The 19,359-nt window shown below is 46.0% G+C and overlaps 1 protein-coding gene across 1 annotated transcript; it reads left to right on the forward strand.

The window, feature by feature from the left end:
• The first annotated feature begins 1,391 nt into the window (after nucleotides 1-1,391).
• Nucleotides 1,392-19,131, forward strand: mei4 (meiosis-specific, MEI4 homolog (S. cerevisiae)). Its single transcript, XM_067241627.1, has 3 exons — nucleotides 1,392-1,928; nucleotides 6,698-6,829; nucleotides 18,856-19,131. Exons 1-3 carry the CDS (start codon nucleotides 1,392-1,394, stop codon nucleotides 19,129-19,131), a joined length of 945 nt encoding a protein of 314 aa, XP_067097728.1.
• Nucleotides 19,132-19,359: the final 228 nt, after the last annotated feature.

A 19,359-nucleotide genomic window follows, 5' to 3' on the forward strand; every position in this document is an offset into this window, starting at 1 on the left:
CAGATGTGCCGGAGTGGAGAGTTAAGAAATCCAAACTAGCCTTGGCCGTTGCTGTAATTAAAAGTAGGCCTCCAGGGAAAAGTGGTAGGCTGCATGCTGAAGATTTAGCCGTCAAACTCAGGAGCCAGGATGAGGCATGGAGAACTAAAGCCCAGGGGCTGCAAGAGGAAGTGCTTCGACTGCGGCAAGAACTACTTCTCACCAAGTTGCTTTCCAAGCCAAGCAAGCCACAGAATGAAGCTGGTGGGTCTAAATGACTGCCGAACAGTATGGTGCTGAGCTCTGACCGTTCACACAAAGTAATCATTTTCGTTGGTATAACGCTTTGGATAAGAGCGTCTGCTAAATGACTAAATGTAAATATCTATCCTCATTGAAACCATTTCTCGGCAATTAGCCTTGGGCTAGGCTAGTCTTCTCGATCATTTGTGTGACGTTGGCCGATCTGTACGACCCGCCAGCATACTCCGTTGTGCTACTGTCTTTGCAGATAATGAAAGGTTTTAGGATTTGATCATCAGCCAAGTCATACCGAGTGTCTAAAATTGGACCAAATGCCCCTGCAGATAGATGAGGCCTATGCTAAAGGAACAGGGGAAATGCTGTTTCTATTCTGATTAAATAAAGGTATAGGTTTATTCATTAAGGTTTATCTAGTTTTTATAGATGCAGCTGGACTGTAGCTGTGAGCCTCCATAATACATTACATTACATTTAGTAATTTAGCAGACGCTCTTATCCAGAGCGACTTACAGTAAGTATAGGGACATTCCCCCGAGGCAAGTAGGGTGAAGTGCCTTGCCCAAGGACACAATGTCAGTTTGCATGACCAGGAATTGAACTGGCAACCTTCGGATTACTAGCCCGACTCCCTCACCGCTCAGCCACCTGACTCCAATAATATTGTGTTATTGATTAACTTCAAAACCCATGCTCATTAAATGTTGCTTGTTTATTTTCAGATTGGCTGTTCTGCAGGTATTGCATTGGTGTTGATTAGATCTCAATAGGAGTGAGACTGCTCTTCAGTTAGTTGCATTGTGAAGGGGCAATGTGGCTAATGAATGTCTTGGTAATTATTGAGGTTGTGCATCGTTGGCACACAGGGTTGCTTTGGAAACAAGGTTTTGTTGCAAAAGTAGGAATTTTATGACATTACCCAAGGTGACATACTTTAAGGAGATACCAATGCAAATTGAGTTTAATGACCAAACTAATTGGGTTAAAAGGACATTAGGCTATGTCTTATTCAATGACACAGGATGTCATGCTTCAGACTTGACGTAAAAAAAAAAGCTATTAGCACAGTGTGCAGCTTAGTCACTGAGTCATGTTGACGTGGGAAATCTGATCTAATGGTTGATTTGATGACCCCCTCAGGAGATGGATTCATGGATGCATTCTCTCAGGACCTTATGGGCTCATTCAACGACCAGCTCAACTCAGACATGGACTCTGGCTGTGGGACAGAGAACAGCACAGAGGCTCTACTGCCCACTCGAAGCTGCACCGACACCAGCGTACGACAGTTCTTACCACCAGCTGTGTCAGGCCCTCAGCTCCCATCCTTCACCCCCTCTGAGGGATTCCCACAGGGGAAGTCTCTACTACTTCACATGCACTTCCTCCAGAGTGTGTGTGCCCTCCGGAGAGTGGGCTGTGAGGACGGTGTCAATGCTGCAGAGCTCAGTGCCAGTGACAGTTTGGTGGTAGGAGATTCTGTGTGCCAGCTGCTCTCCAGTGTGGTTGGCATCTGCCGGGGCTCCCTGCCCCCGCCTCCTCTCCTCCGCCAGGCAGCTTGCGTGGCAGCCCAGGCGATGGAGTACTGGAACCCCCTGAGAAGGCCCCCAGGGCAGGTCGTCATACAGGGGGAGGACGCCCTTAAAGAGCTCGTTGGTGTGTTACTGGACAACGATCAGCTCAACAGGGTAAGAAAATAATATTGTAGGCTATTTTTAAGTATGGCATATACTGGTCCAAATATTTGTTTCAAATGCATGACATTTACACTGTGAATGTGTCGGTTTTTAATCCAGCATGACATTTGCTAAACATGATTCTTAAATGTATACAGTCCAGCTTACAGAATGTATTAGATTCTTGTCAATATCCAGACAATGACAAATTTGACTGAGATGAAATGAGTCTGTTATCACCAGATGTTAACCATCAGTCAAAGCCTAGAGTCAGTTGCTGATTAAATGACATTTGGTTTGATACAAAACAGTAAAAGGCACAGACATTTATGGTCAGTAATTATAATGACACATATAGTAGGGAGAGGAAGACATGGTGAACCTCGGTGTTACAGCAAGTCTGTGCTTAGTAGGGGTGTAACGATACACTCAGCTCGCGATTCCATACGCATCACAATACTGGGTGTACAATACAAGTCACAATATTTTGAACAACATTTTAAGTTGAACTGAAATTCACTTAACAGATTTATTTCCAAAACATTTTCAATTATTTTCTTTGTACATACAATTTAGTTCACTCCGTTCAAGCGATTTCTGTGAATGCAGTGAATGCACGCATGACGCAGGTGCAGAGTAGGTACCACTTACCAGCGCGTGCTGGTAGCTCAAACAATAGGATCAAACGGACGTCGTATTGTAAAAATATTGCCATAACTCTACGATACATATCGTAAAAATGTTGTATTGCCATATATTGTTACACAATATATTGTTACACCCCTAGTGCTTAGTAATTATGATATTAGGCCTATGCATTTAGTTTTTTTCAAACCATAGGCTTTAAATACTCATATGAGAGCTCAAGAGTGTTGACAAAAAAGAACAGATTTCCTCGATCTACTCCATCCCCTTCATGACTGACAGCACCAATACTTAGATCCTAACAAAGAGGCAGAAAATCATTTGGTATCAGGAGTTGTATATAGGCCGTCACCAGTGAGTTGTGAAGGGTGTGTCTCTACCTTCAACATGAAGAGGGAGTATTTTCTGACATCTATACTGCAAACCACTGTAGAGGGCAGCTCTGATCTTCTCAAGTAGTAATTCATTTGTTGCATCAAAGCTGATGAACATCAGACCTGATGCATTCGCTAGGTTTACAAAATTAGTTTCCTTGTGAGATGTCAGGCTGTAGAGTCTTTTGTGACAATCATCAGTTGAAGGTTTATACCACTCTAGAGACTGGCTCAGGGCCTTTAGCTGCTGCTATAAAGGGTAATCCCTGTACAATTTTAACTAGTAGCCTACACTTTATAATGACTTTCAGTACTACTCAGGATCATTCATATTTCCCTTTCCCGTTAATACTAATTGTTAAAAGAATAGTTATATTGGAGAGAGCTGAGCTGGAGGCAGAGTGGTGATAGAAAGGGCTACATAACTTGTAAGACGTATATAACATTTATTACTGTTTAACATGTTTTGTCCGAAGGACGCCATCCTCACACAGTCTGTTAACGAATGCACAGGTGCACACAATAAGCAGAGGTTACCAGCCAAATTCTGGTAAAAAGTGTCTGATAGGTATGCTTCACTCACCAGACCCAAAAAACTGTTCATCTATTGAGTGGTTGGTAAAATTTTAACATTCACCAGCTATTTGGCCGGTGAACAAAAAAAGTAAAATTTTCACCCTGGTTATGCATTATGTTCCCAATCAGAGGCTTTTACTGTAGGTAGGAATGCTGGGATGTGCTAAGGATACAGCCTATTGAGATTCATGAAAATCAGAGAAGTTTTACTTTAAGGTGTCAGCAATTACACTTAATTACAAGCTATTAAACAAATATTTCATTTCAATGTAATCAGGCCTGAAGCTAGCTTTGATTTATTTTGGCACGACTCGATTTGCAGCCGATAACACACTGTGTCAAATGTTGACACAGTGTTTCAAATCTGCCAAAATAATATTTTCTTGACAGTCACCTCTGTGTATCTGGAAATAGATTTTTGATAAATAAATATCCCTACATACAGTTTGTATGTCAAATGTATTTATTTGAAAACAGCAGTGGCGTGTCATCAACAGTCATCTCTGATCCAGTACTGTTCAGAGTAATATGTCTTTAAGACAGGCTGACGTGTTGATCAGAGGGGAGTACATCTATAACAACACTAACTCTTTTTTAGATGGCAATGATCCTTTTCTAGGTAGTGACTGAGTGGCTTAAGATGGCTCTACAGTGCCACAGCGCATGAATCAAGGCCTCCTGAAATTGGGCTGTAGTGTAGCTGGACAGGAGGGCAAGATGCAATGTCCTCTGTCACTAGAGGAGAAGGAGAGCTGTGTTTCCACTTGACCAGGACTGCTGCCACAGCATGATAAAAACACACACAATATTTACATTTAGTCATTTAGCAGACGCTCTTATCCAGAGCGACTTACAGTAAGTACAGGGACATTCCCCCGAGGCAAGTAGGGTGAAGTGCCTTGCCCAAGGACACAACGTCAGTTGGCATGACCGGGAATCGAACTGGCAACCTTCGGATTACCAGCCCAATTCCCTCACCGCTCAGCCACCTGACTCCCCATTATATACCCCCTCCACCCAAAAAAGAAATGCATATCATGCGATATGCAATCCAGATGCCCTCAGTGACCTACAGGACTACGTGAGCTAGACTCTGGGTGTTTTTGAGGATGAAGCCTAGAGACTATGCTGTCTGTGCACACAGTCATAACTCAGGTTTCTGTATCGGCCGCCAACCTTTGGGCCATTTCCATAAAAATGACTCATGAGGTCACTGCTCAGTCCGGCCAAGGGAGTGTAACATCACTGTTAAAAGTCAGTTAAATAACGTGTAATATCACTGTTAAAAGTCAGTTAAATAACGTGTAATATCACTGTTAAAAGTCAGTTAAATAATGTGTAATATCACTGTTAAAAGTCAGTTAAATAACGTTTAATATCACTGTTGTCAGTTAAATAACGTGTAATATCACTGTTAAAAGTCAGTTAAATAATGTTTTTGTGCACTTTTATTTCTGTGTCTCTTATCTCTGTAAGAGATGCATAGCAGGCTGTTTGAACAGGGTTAGTCTGTCTGTGTTAAAAATACGGGTTGAGTGTTCTTTGATGACAGAAAATGGAAGTCTGAGGACTGATGTTTTTTCAGTCCCTTCTGTGTTTTGAGCGGTTTCCTGGTTTAGCTGCGTACAGTATGTACAGTCGTGGTCATGGAAACAGCAGGGACAGGCCCTCAGGCTTTATTTTTCCTCTTGATTTAATAAGGGTCGATTCATTTCGATTAAAATCCAGGAAATCATATTACAGCTGCTGTTTTCCCATTTCTTGCTAATGCATTGTGACTCAAAGCACTCATTCCTGTGCCAGTAAAATACTGTAGCTGACAAACCATTGAGCTATAAATGTTCTAACAAGCAAAACAGTTAGCCTATGTTTATTATAAGCATCGATTGTGAGCAGGCATTATTGCTTTTGCCTTCAAGCATGGGGGGGGGCCCCGGTCACAGAAACTGACGACAAGAAGCAGTCGTTAAACAAGACATCCTTGGACGAGATCCGGTCATGAGAAGTGATCCAGGTAGCCAGTTGTCTCTGTGTGTGGCTGCCTGCTGTGATGATGAGTCCATTGGCTGGGGCTCTGAAAAGTAATTGGTGCCGGCCTTGTAGTGAGGAAGGTCTAGAGGAGACAGGTCTAGTGGGAGGTTGTCCATGATGAAGCTTCACAGACAGTGAAATCTTAGACCCAGACTCCCCAGTGCCGTCATTCAAATATCACTCTTTTTGGAAAAATTCGCACTAGCATGGATGGCTCAGTCACTTTTCATTAATAACCTTTGGGAACGGCTCAGACGGTGGTTCTCTGTCTGGTCTCATAAACACCCCCCTCCCTTATGCTCCTCTCAGACAGAGACCGTTTACTGCTTGTTTTTCATCACAAGTCTATTTTGTGTCAAACTGATTTACAGTGATGTGTTTCTTGTCTCCCACCACAAGCCTGCTAAATCACATGAAGCGACATCAATGTTGTATCATTCTCGTATTGTTTTCAAGTAGTGGGGCTGGTTAGAATAGCCTCCAAAGCCCAACATCAAAGGCTGTGCTTAGACAAATCAGCTGCAGGATGGACAAGGGGAACAATCAGACCAGTCTGATGTGTCAACTATGTTGTCGAGTCTTGTTCAGCACAGTCTTCATCTCCTAACCCTCAGCCAGAACGCCTCCTGTGCTTCTTACAGAGAACAGCTGTAATGGTGCAACTTGAGATTCCTTGAAGCAATCTCGTTCTCTCCTTACTCATGCTATTCCTCTTTGCCATTCGCTAGCATCCAAAATGTATTTGATGAAGGCTACGCACTTGAATTCTAGTTTGAGACTGCTGCTGCTGGTGGCTGGCTGGCACTAGTAAAGGTCATTTAAGGTTTCACTGCTGAGTTCGATTGTCTCAGCAGTCAGTTTGAGTGATAGATCTGAGAGGGCCTGAATGCAGTGGAGAGGGGTGGGGGTGGAGGGGTACATGTTGAGTGTTACATTTACATTACATTTAGTCATTTAGCAGACGCTCTTATCCAGAGCGACTTACAGTAAGTACAGGGACATTCCCCCGAGGCAAGCAGGGTGAAGTGTCTTGCCGTGGCATGACCGGGAATCGAACTGGCAACCTTCGGATTACTAGCCCGATTCCCTCACCGCTCACCTGACACCCCAGTGTTAGTGCCCTGTGTTGACATGCTCCTGTGTTGTGTACCTCAGAGCCAGGTCCAGGAGACACTGACGGGCTGTCTGATCCTCCTGGGAGGGAGTAGTCTGTTGAAGTCCTTACTCATCCGTCATGTCCTATCTGAGATCGACCGTGTGGCAGACCACCTCTGCCACACCTGCCAGGTAAATAATACCATCACCCTGCTGTCTCTCTGGGTCTCTCACTGTCTAGGTCTCTCTCTCTAGGTCTCTCTCTCTAGGTCTCTCTCTAGGTCTCTCTCTAGGTCTCTCTCTCTCTAGGTCTCTCTCTCTCTAGGTCTCTCTCTTTCTAGGTGTCACTTCCTGTCTCTCTCCAGGACTCTCTTCCTCTCATGGTCTCTGTCTCTTTATCTTTCAGTGTTTATTTCTGTCACTGTCTCTCTCTTCCTGTCTCTCGCTCTCTCTTATTTTTTGCCAGACTGTTGCTGCAACTGTGACACTGTCCCATTTCCATAAAAGGGTGTTCAAAAATCAAGTCTTCGGGTTAGCGACACCGAAGTAAACGATGTGGGCTCCGAGATGACTTGAGACAGAAGCATCCCCGGGTGTCAGGGCCTAGTCTGAGCCAGACATGGTGCTGGGGTGGGAGTCAGACTGTCCGTGCCCCGCCCCCACCACACCCCCCGCCCCCACCACACCCCCCGCCCCCACCACACCCCCCGCCCCCACACCCCCCGCCCCCACACCCCCCGCCCCCACACCCCCCGCCCCCACACCCCCCGCCCCCACACCCCCCGCCCCCACACACCCCGCCCCCACACCCCCCGCCCCCACACCCCCCGCCCCCACACCCCCCGCCCCCACACACCCCGCCCCCACACCCAGCATGTGCTCAAAGAACTCTGCCCCTGGGGGCTCCGTGAAATTGAAATATGTGAATAGGAAAGGAAAGCAGATTCTTCTCCTGTTGAGCTCCACTCCCACTGAGGAGAGGCAGTCACGCGTGTTTGTGCCAGTTTCGCTTCCTCTTCCAGAACAGCCTGCTCGAGCCACAGGCTCAACACTAAGCAAATGGGGAGAATTTCTATAACCTCGTTTTGCCTGCGAGCGAGGCGCAAACCAGGGATCTATATAAAATAAGAGTCCAATATGTTCTCAGGACTTTGTGTCAATGATGCAGGAATACAACATCTGAAAATTCAAGGAATTCTACAAATGAAAGGTAAACAAAACCTTGTAGTGTTTCAAGAGTAGTGGTGTTTAAAGACTTAACCAGACTTTGCAATTAGACCCTCTCCTTTGAGCCTGTGACTCGAGGACTAATGCACTGTGTGAGGAGGACAGTGTTGGCAAAAAATATCTCACCTGAAGTCGCTATTGTCTCTCTGAAAATCCAAACCAAATTGTGCCCCTCAACCACTAACCCTAACCCAACCACTAACCCTAAACGTCAACCACACCTAGCTCCTTAACCTAAGTAAACTAACCATGTTTGGCAGCTATAACAACAGGGGAGGGTGAGGGAGATACCATGATTGTCGGCTAAAACAACACAGAAGTAAAATTACAGTAATTTTGCCGCTGCTCAACAACCAAAACGGAGATTGTCAAAGTAGCGGAAAGTCGCTTTTTTTTTTGCTACGGAAGGTGAAAAGTTATCAAATTTAGCGACAAACTCGCTACATGGGCAATACTTGATGAGGAACTCTGGAGCACTACATCAGTTGATCAGCCCTGCGCCACATGCACTACACCAGCTTCATCCGAGACAGGCTCGTCTTTGTTGTGGTACGAAAGACTTTCATATCACAGGATTATGCTCCACCTCTTGTGGGTTGATTGGACAAACATAAAACAATGAGCTACGCTCTGTACAATAATGAGGGTGAATGACAGGGAAGTACACGGAAGGAGCTGTAGGCTGCACTTCAAAAACTACAAGAGGGCCGCATGACGCATTAAAACTATCAGACAATCCTCGAAGCCCGGACAACGTGGTCTATCCATAGATATATATAAAGGGTAGATGTCTCGTCCACGTTGCCGGCCAACGGAGTCGAACGTCCGCACATGGCGGCCATCTTGCTACAGTCAACTCGCTCACCCATAACATTGTGTTGTTGCTACATGTACTTTTTAAATGACCATAACTTGCTCAATTTTCAACCGATTTTGAAACGGTTTGGTTTGTTATCAACGTCAGAGATGTCGTTATGCCACTGCATACTTATGAATAGTTTTTATTTTTATTTTTTTAAGAATAGAAGTATGCAGTCAAGCCTGAACAGCCCTGCAGTCAAGCCTGCATCAGATCCATCAGCACTCTCCTGCACTCTCCTCCACCCCTGCTGTGTGGCAATATCAGAAAACAGACTACTGCTGCAGTGCTACAGTGTACACTGCTGCAGTCTGACTCCACTAGTTTGTTCTCAGCATGCTGTGAGACACTCACAGTAAGGCAGGATGTGTGGACATGTAGCCTAGTTCATCCTCATGTAGGGACATAGACATGTTACAGGCTGTGTATCAAGTTAAGCTAGACAACAGAAATGACTTAGCCTTTACCTTTTTTTAATCGTTAAATTTACAAATGACTGCGTTTAGAGATATGTGAACACTAGCACTCTTAGCCGAGTAAACTATCCAGAATTAGGTTACATTTCAAATCAAAACCTGAACTGATCACTTTCCTAAAGATAGCTTTGTGCTTTCTATTTTACACAAATGATCTGTGTGGTTCCAGCTACTGTATGCGATTGACAACCTTCACCGACAGTTCGTTTCTAGTCCATCCAATTAACAACCTTTTTCACTCACAACTGTAAACTGGAACATGTCTGGTTTACCAGGGTTTTTTGGCAACACAGGACCACGCCAGGAGAGGTGACAAAAAAATATGTTTTCTTCAATTATTCTTCCAGATAAGAAGCTCAGCACTAGCCTCTACCTGGGGAGTAGGAACATCTGTTCCTGGACCACATGCACTTTCCTGGACCACATGCACTTTCCTGGACCACATGCACTTTCCTGGACCACATGCACTTTCCTGGACCACATGCACTTTCCTGGACCACATGCACTTTCCTGGACCACATGCACTTTCCTGGACCACATGCACTTTCCTGGACCACATGCACTTTCCTGGACCACATGCACTTTCCTGGACCACATGCACTTTCCTGGACCACATGCACTTTCCTGGACCACATGCACTTTCCTGGAAGGCCACAGTTGTTTAGTTGAGGTCCAATTTTACTGCGGAGGCTTCACCTTGAGCTCGTCTCTCAGTGGGTTTGTGGATCAGCCAGATGCTTGTCTTGCTTTCCGAAGCGTTGAGAAAATCTCTGTGATCATCTAAAGAGCGTGCCATTCGGAGAAGGGAGGAGCTTGTTTTGATAATTTCACAACATGCAGCCACACACTTCTCTCCAGAGAAATCATAAAGTGGAAGTTACACGCTTTTCCTGAAGTGCAGAGTGTCAAGGAACATTCTAGCGGCACTGTGTAGATTTGAATATAGTCAAGAGAATTAGGAATTACCCCGTTCACCCCGGATCCGTCCAGGATTTTCCATTTCAAATCCATCACCATATCTCCTTCACCTGCCTGTGAATCTCACACAAAATAGACTACAAAAGGTTGCACAGTGATAAACAATTACATTCTCACAGAGGTCAGTTAATAGGTAACTGACTTCTTGTTGTCTGACTTAGTCTTCAAGGTCCCGTTCTCTCATTCAACTGAAGTAATTAACACCATGTTGACTCCTATCAACACCAAAATAACTTCCTAACTTTAAAGCTTCCTTAACCAAGTGTGACCCATATCATTACATATTCTCAAAGAAAAAAAATCCTATCTAAGAATAATCTGAATTTACAAAGCTTGACCACTGACCCCAAATCTTCCTGAGAAGTCTTAAACTTCTTCCCATCTAACAACCATCAACAATCACTTACATGATAACTTTTCCAAAATGTAACTCTACAAAATCCATCTATCAATACTCAAATGGTTTCTCTAACCTTAACTGTGAAGCTTATCGTGTTTAAATTCCTTTTCCCATCTTATTTTCCCCACATATAAAGCACTGACAAAATGACTATGCAATCATTACAAATCCCCTTGTATGTTAAAATTAATACATACTTGATATCACACTAACTTTAGAGGCATGATCTTTCCCTGTGTTAACTGAGCAAAATCCGCCATCTTGACTAGTCGAATTACACAGTACCACGAGAATTTGCCACCACAAGAGAGATGTCGTGTGTGAGTGAATTTGTGCGTGTTCCAAACTCCTTGCCTGTATCTCGTAGGTTTCGTCGCTGCATACACAAGCATCCGACTTGTCAGACAAAGTGTATTTTTAGTTTCTCTACAGCGATGGATGCGAGTGTTGAGATGGCTGTTAACCCTTTACTTGGTATAAGCAAAGCGGTAGTTTCCTTCTGAAACTCCTTGACCTACAGTCAGCATGGGTTAAAGCTAGGGGCGCTTGTTCCCTTGTTGGGGAGGTCAGGCGGCATCTCCTCTCTCTCCCAGATCTTTACAGACCGTGCACCTAATTTCTTGTTGGCAAATTTCAGATTATTGATCAGATATCAGTAATCATGATTAGCAGCAGAATTATAAACAACATGAGTTACTGTGGTGTTCTGTACAAACGGATGTGCTCTGGTGTCAGGCTTCCCTTCAGTTAAAGAAGAATTATTAGACTATTTTTAGACGATTCATATTTCATCAGTAACATTAAGGAGTCCAATTCTATCAGAGCTGCGGGTCAGCTGGTGCAGTTCTGAGGGGAGAGGAGTCTGTCAGATACAGCTTCATGCACCACTGTGGCAGGAAGCTACTGTCCTTGGAGCGGCGTAGCATACAGATAAGCTCCGCCATCTGGGGCACCGTGTTGGTCTGCCAGAGGGCATGACAGTCAAAGCACACAGTCCATAACACCAGCCCATAGGACAAACAAGTCACAGAACACCCAGACACTTCCTCCTTCAACACAGGTCCCTGCTACGTTGGGGTCTGTGTGCCGTTTATGCTAACCGCTGTTTGTCTGCTGGGCGCTGGGACCTTTAGAAGGGGATTCTAAACCTTTTGTAGTTCACTCTCCCCTCCTGAGAAACACAAGGGTTGTCCAGACACGGGCGTCAACACTGACCTGCCTGGACCAAGGGTCAACTATCCTCCAATTATAGGACGTCTGTATAGCTTCCAGACAGCCCACAGAGAGGGCTTGCAGGAAGTTAAGCTTCCAGACAGCCCACAGAGAGGGCTTGCAGGAAGTTAAGTTTGGCTGCAGGATGAGACATGGCTGACAGCCAGGCCTCAGTTTTCATGGCAGAGCTACATGAAACCCTCGTTTCCCTGCTGATGCTTGTGAAGGGCAGCAGCAGATAGATTTGTTCTTGGTGCCCAAGAAATCGCACCGCCACTCAGGGAACATTTTCTATCTCTGGATTCATGCTGTCCATGGCCAGACCCCCTCAGTTCTCTTCTCTAAATGTCATGAGCTAGATAACGCAGAGCTTCAAACACCTTCTCCAGCCAAAGACTTCCGTAGAACCAGCTTGTGTTCTCCTAATGCCACGTTTGCCTCCTAATACTCGCTAGAACAAACTGTCCCTTAGACACAGAGTTCATCTTTCATGACTTCTTAATAACATTTCTTTGTCAGTTGAAATGTGTTATTTTCGGTTGAGCAGCCCACTCCCCAGCTGACATATCGGTGCCTGGCAGCCTCTTACGCTACCAGCACTTTCCTCTCCTAGCATTCTCTCCTTACATGTCGCCATGGCAGCCCGAAGCCTTAATGTGTTGTGTGCACATGCACACACACAGGAGGTCTGGGCCAAGGGTCGATGCCAGTGCCAGGCAGTGGCATGGCAGTGACGAGTCAGAGCCCCACAGCGCCTCTCTCCCAGCCAGGCTCCATTAGAGACAGAATCAGGACCCTTCTCTAAACAGGCTGTACCAGTGGTGCACTGTAGGATATTTATTCAGGCTCTCTGAAGGACGCCCTCTCCGCCTCAGGGTCACTACAAAAAGCTTTGTCAGGACAAATATTTCTCACACACACACTCACTCACACACACGTGGCTTGATAGGTTGAGCTGCTTGACATCACAGCACAGCATTTCACTTCTTGAGAGACAACTCTTCACTGCATTCCTTTTTCAGAACTTTCCTAAACAAACAGGAAGGTCATCAGTTTATTTTTTGGCCGTGTGTATGGCTCTTTTTATGACTTACACAGGGAGGTCAGTAATTCTTTGCATGTCTGAGTCAGCAGGAGAAGTGATAAAGAGTGTACCTTTGTCCTGGAACAGACCCAAGACTATTTATATCTTGGCCAACCACAATCTCTGGCCCCTTTTGGATCGCTGCAATCGGCAGGAGCATCAATAACATTTGTCGTATATTATAATACTGAGGCAGTTATGGCGATGGCACAAGATTATGTCTAACTGCGGCCCTCATTATGGCAGTAAGGAAGAGTTATCTGCTCTCAGGACTCCGGGCCGAGGTGCATGACAAGCCGACAGGACTGGACTGCTGATTAGGACGCACTGGGCGTTACCTCTGGTTTGTGCCCATCAATCTGCTGTAAAGTGCACGGCCTTTGAGATCGAAATGTGACAAGAGAGCTGGGGAACGAGCGGTGGTCATTATGTTCGTGCACTGCAGTTGCAGGTTTGTGGTTGATTTCCTGTGACGCTGCCGACGGGCATCTTTTGTAGCGTTGTGCATCCAGCTGACGTGCGTGACTGAGAGGGAACTGGAGGAATGTCTCCCTGCACATCACGGTGATGCTCATTATGACCGTGTTGTCAGCGGTGTGAGCTTGTACTCCTTGTTACGCCTCTCCCCACGTGTGTTAGAGGCGGCTTGTCCTGCGCTTAACAAACGACTGCCATTGTGACGCTAACCCCTCGTGGTTAGCGCATCTCTCCCATCTCCCCAGCACGTGAAGCACTTGAAGATCAGATTAAGAGAAGAAGAGGAGCCTGGAGAGGAGGGTTGGCGGACCAGCCGGGATCAGAGACGTCGTCTCGCTTCAGCCGGCCCCTGATCTCATTGCGTCTCTAACAGAGAAGCAAAATGAGGCTGTGTGTGATTGAAGTCGAATTACGAAACCAAGCTTAAGGGGTCGGCATGGCGAAGGCAAACGTCTCCCCCTTGACAGACCCTGTTCACGGCCGTCACCTCGCCGGCTCCAATTCAGCAGCTTGTCAGAGCAAGGTCCTCTGCTTTAAAGGCAGCGTCAGCGACATCGTCAGGGTTTGTAGCTGTTCGGTGGTGGCCTCCCTCTCTCTAATGCTGTGCTCAGATAGCTGCCCGTGTCTCTAAAGGATGTTGACGCACAACCAAGGATCTTCATGTGACTACGACGCTCTTTTTATCTTTGTCGGGATCCTCATTAAACAGCATTACACATTTTAATTACAGTTTGACTTGCACTCAGGGCCACTCTTAATGTAAGCAGGTAGGTGTTGTCTCTCCTGATAAAGAGCTTCAGCTTAACCAGCCTTTATCTTGTTTACTCTTCTTCAACATGTGAGCTTCATTTCTCCTCAGGAGACGATTTAAGTTCTGTGAAGTATTTTTTTTATTTATTGAGAGCAGAGGTACACTCCATACACACACACAGGAAAACACACACTCACACATACACCAGACAGCTCTTACTTACAGCAGGCTCTCACCCTGCCATCAGTATTCCCGCACGCAGGACTCGGAGATTGAGATCATCTCGATATCCGTCATCTGTTTAGTAGCTGAGATGACATGAATCAGGGCTGCGATGAGGCTGCCATCTCTCCTGGCTGCCATGGGCTGAAGCGAGTCAGGGTTAAAGAAGAGGGCCCCTGCCCCCCCCCCTCTCCCCTCCAGGGCTAATGGGAAAAACGGATGGCAAACAGAGCAGAGAAGGCCAAGGACGAGCCGGTCAGAGAAATGAGGAAAATGTTGGGTTGTGGAATCACGCCGACGGCAACCTGTTTCTGTAGCCTGTGGCTTTTCTATTCAATCAAACCCATTCCTCGTGAAATTAACTAAATATAAGAGTTAAAACACTGGGGAAGTTGTAATATAAACTGATGGCGCAGCAGATCATCTCCAGCGTAAATGTCAAAGGTTTGACTTCTTCACACCTGTGAAGGAGTTTAGGATCCAGAATCCCAAATAATGGGGGTCAGATGGCTGAGCGGTTATGGAATCGGGTTATGAATCAGAAGGTTGCCGGTTCGATTCCCGGCCACGCAAAATTACATTGTGTCCTTGGGTAAGGCACTTCACCCTACTTGCCTCGGGGGAATGTCCCTGTACTTACTGTAAGTCGTTCTGGATAAGAGCGTCTGCTAAATGACTAAATGTAAATAATATCACAGTGTAACGATTTTCAGTATTCTTTCATTTAGGAAAGGGAGATTTTGTGGTGGTGAGGATTGTTTAGATAACCTAGAGGAACTGGGTGGTTGTTCTGTGACAAACCCAAGGGAAAGAACATTTTCATATAAACAAGAGCCAATGTACCATTGGATATAATTGTGGAGAATGCACTGGCAGCTCAGATTGATCTGCAGTCTGATAAATCAGTGGATTGTCAGTGCACTGTCTTGTAAAGAGATGGTTTGAAAGCATCAGAAACAAGCCTGTTCTCTGGGCTACAAAGAAAATCGATTCCCGGTACTTGTTTTCTCTTCTGGGCTAGCAACAAAGACTCGGTTACCGTCGACTTGTCCACACTGTAGTACAATGGCCATCATCTGTCTGATGACAATCGGCAAGAATGTCATTTGCTATCTGCTCTGCAATCCCAAACGCGACTGACCACACACTATGACAGGGCATGATATTGTCAGGACGAGGCTGCCAGTTGAGAAGTTGTTTTTGTCGCTTCTCTTTGTCTCCTCATTTTTATTGAGAGTTTCATTCTCAAACCAGCCGTCATGATACAGCCTGCCTGAGGGGGTTTTGGTTATGTTTTTCTTATCATTCACTCAGCGTGGTAAGGTTTCCTGTGGCGATAATTTATATGCTTGATGGGCAATATGAGTTTCTCGGCACAAGTAATGTTTACAATGGAAGTAATGTAGTGAAATTCTACGTGTTAAATTGCTTTTATACCTTGAGGATTTGAATGATGGTAGTTATTTTGAACTGCAATATCTGAGGCGTGTAAGTTTATTTTTCTCTCACAACAGAATTACTCTGCAGCCACTGGATTTAGGTTGAGCCATTTACTGAAATCTAATTGGAGGGTTTGAGAGATATACCAGTTGTTTTGATGACCTTGCAGACAACATAAGACTGTTTGTAGATTAGTTAGGGATAAGACTGTTGGCCCCTTCTCTGGTGGTGCTGTGGGACGCTGAGGGACGGTGTGGGACGCTGAGGGACGCTGAGGGACGCTGTGGGACGCTGTGGGACGCTGTGGGACGCTGAGGGACGCTGTGGGACGCTGAGGGACGGTGTGGGACGCTGTGGATCGCTGGCTGTGGCCATTCTGGGATCCACAAACGTTTTATATTTCATATTGATCCAGAAGTGTCTAGACGTGTCATGAGGCGTAGGCTGTAGGTGTTCAACATAAAGAAAGTTGCACTTTCTTTTGAGGTCTCTTGTGGCATCTGTTTTTACAACCGTCATTCGAAAAGAACCCTTTCATGTGCCGACAGAATGCTTTTGTAATGCAGTCTGTAGCATGTCAACAGAAAGGATGTGTGTGCCACTGAGCATGTCAGGCCACAGCTGGTAGTCTCCAGGCAGCTCTGAAGGATAAAAGCAGAATTGTAAAGAAAGAAAGATGGCCGTCAGGAAGTTTCTATGCACAGTACTGCGCAAAAGTCTTGGGCACAAAGACAAATATTTTAAAAGCAAAAATGCTATAAGACATAATAAAATGAAAAGACAAAGAAAAAAAATCTCTACATTGCACTTTTATATTTCAGCACAAATACAGAAGACAAAACAAATAAATATATTTCTGAGAATATTCGTGTCAAAAAATCCTGGGTACCAAAAACCTTTTCTTACTACTGTATACAGCAGTCATTTTGAAACCTGAAACCCCAGAGGACTGCAGGTTATGAATTTAGATGATTGTTAATACTGGGCTGTCAGGCCTACTGGTCACCTGGCCACAGATTCCTGGAACCAAGTGGAGCTGGGCAGCCTGGAGAGAGGTGGTGCTCAGATTCATCCACTTTCCTGCCTCTGGCTTGTGTGAATGTAACCTGAGATTCTCTCCTCCACTCTGCCCAGCAATCAGTCCCTGTCCATCAGCACCCTTACCTCTTTCAGACCTCTAAGACATGACATTTCTCTTATTTTAACGTTCTCAATTTTCCTCCCTTTTCTCTGCTCCATTCTCTCCGGGGTTCTAAGAGCACACTGTCCAATCAGGGCATGGGGCTGGTTGGCGAAGGGTTGTGATCAGTAACGAGCCCCAGGTCTAATCAAATGCCCGATTAAAACTGCGCCCAGGGTCTATTTCATTACGGTGTCTCTGTTCTCTGACGACAGGGTTGCAGGATGACACCCTGCTGGCCTCTCAGAATGCAGGAAACTGGCTCGTCTTAGAGACTTAACTAGAGCAGATCTTGTCACGATCGTCGCTCACTCGATCAGTCCTTCTGTGGCTGGCCCAGCTTCCTCTGGGACAGCTGTGCTTTGGTTTCCAACCAGAACAGGGAGGGCCTTTTCCCTGTCTGCACTATCACACTGAGATGTGAGCTCATGCAAAACACTGTAGAGTCGGGAACATTTTCTGGAGAAAACGGCTTGTGTGTGATTGTGTTGGTTTTCTGTGCCCCAGACACTTATCTGCTGCTGTTCAGGGGTTCATTAGCAAGCTCTTTGGTCACTTATTACCCCAGCTCAGAAGGATTTGTCAGCATATTTTGTTGACACAATTCTTCCTCCTCTGACGCTCTGTTCTTTGGTTCTATTGTCAAGGGTGGAAATGCACATCTCATTAAAGTAGGCTTGTTTTTCTTAATGGTATGGTTTACCATGATGGGACTACAGCAGCTAATTTCATCAAAGGGAAGAGTTATATTCAAGTCCCCTACTAAGAGATTTACTGCGTTTTCTGCTTTAAAATGTGGTCAAATCCACAAAATCAGTGGTTAGACTGCATTGTGTTGTCACAAAATGTAGACAATAGGCTATAGTTTAGTTTGACTTCTACCTAGGGAGTAATGCCACAACCTTGTCTTCTCTGCAATATGGAACATGGTGCAAGCTAACCCTAATAATGTACGCTTGTTCTGTATGGCCATGTACCAGTGATCGGGAATACAGTCTCGAAGCTTCTCAAACTGGCAGTGAAAGTTTTGAGGCAGCCATTTTGGGAGCTGCACATTCCCACCCCAGAGAGAGAAGCCGTACGTGATTTAATCCCGATGGCGTCGGCAGCGGGAGGGAAGTCGACTCTGTCACATCCTGTCAGGCCTCTGGAGAGCCTAGCCTGGAGCTGTACCTGACAGCCATCTGGATGCTGCTCTGCTCCGTGACACGCTACACATCACACGCAGTCGCAATGACACGCTTACATCCACACACGAACGCCAAGAAATACCAAGCACGCGTGTGCTATGATACTCTAAAACTTGAAAATGTCACACATTAATCTTGCTTCAGGAAACCAGACAAGACCAGGGGTCACTCTGCAAACCATGGGACCGGATCCATGACCACCTGTGTGTGTGTGCGTGCGCGCGTGTGTGTGTGTGTGCGTGCGCGCGTGTGTGCGTGCGCGTGTCCCCCATGTGGTTCCATGATTAGTTTCACAATTTATAAAACTTTTTAGAACGCAGCCGTATTTAGAAGTCCCAAGTTCATGAGGCTTCATGTCTTTCCATGGAATTTAATCCCCAAACAAACAAAACCTGAAATGTGGTAAGGAACTGCCCTTCCCCCTGCTCTGCCCCCCTCCTCATGCACTTGCTGCTCCACTCTTCCTCTCCCGATGAACTATGAACCACTTTCATGTCCGTTTCCTCCCTATAGTACCAGGTGATTAAATGTATGAATGGCCCAAGCGAGAAAGGGAAGAGGAATGCAGACATTTCAACGACAGACAGACTCATACAGTCGTGCTAAAGCGTTGCATGTTTAATCTGCAGTCAGAAGCTGCATGTTCCGACCATGTGACCTCAATGTAACCATGTGACCTCAATGTAACCATGTGACCTCAATGTAACCATGCTGTTTTTTAGGGAGAGAGCGACGGGCCTGAGACATTTGATGTGGCCCTGTATGAGAACTCCTTCTACCTGTTCTGGATCCTGGAGCAGCTGCTGCAGGGGGGGCCAACACCCAGGGGGGCCGAGGGGGCCGGGGTGAGCAGCCAGCTCTGGACCCCAGAACAGAAGACCGTGTTGGGGCACCTGGAGAACCGTGTCCTGCTTCTGTCCGATGAGTTTCCTCTGTTCGCCCTGTACCTCTGGAGGTTAAGAGCTCTCCTCCCCCCCTCCGACACCGCCACCACCTGACCTGTTCCTCTGGAGGTTAAGAGCTCTCCTCCCCCCCTCCGCCACCACCTGACCTGTTCCTCTGGAGGTTAAGAGCTCTCCTCCCCCCCTCCGACACCGCCACCACCTGAGACCCATGTTCCTAGAGCCTGCAAGCAAGCACACCACGCTCATGCAAATCCTGCACTATGCGTTCCACCTCAAAGGGTAGGGCTGTTTCTTGAACCACCTGGCTCTTCCTGGAGTCAG

Source organism: Osmerus mordax, chromosome 8 (assembly GCF_038355195.1).
Source record: "Osmerus mordax isolate fOsmMor3 chromosome 8, fOsmMor3.pri, whole genome shotgun sequence".
NCBI lineage: Eukaryota > Metazoa > Chordata > Actinopteri > Osmeriformes > Osmeridae > Osmerus > Osmerus mordax.

Excerpts from the sequence above, each read along its gene's own strand:
- mei4 (XM_067241627.1), top strand. The coding sequence starts at position 1,392 with ATGGATGCATTCTCTCAGGACCTTATGGGCTCATTCAACGACCAGCTC. Across the intron at positions 1,929-6,697 it reads ACAACGATCAGCTCAACAGG|AGCCAGGTCCAGGAGACACT; the intron begins GTAAGAAAATAA and ends TGTGTACCTCAG. Across the intron at positions 6,830-18,855 it reads ACCTCTGCCACACCTGCCAG|GGAGAGAGCGACGGGCCTGA; the intron begins GTAAATAATACC and ends GCTGTTTTTTAG.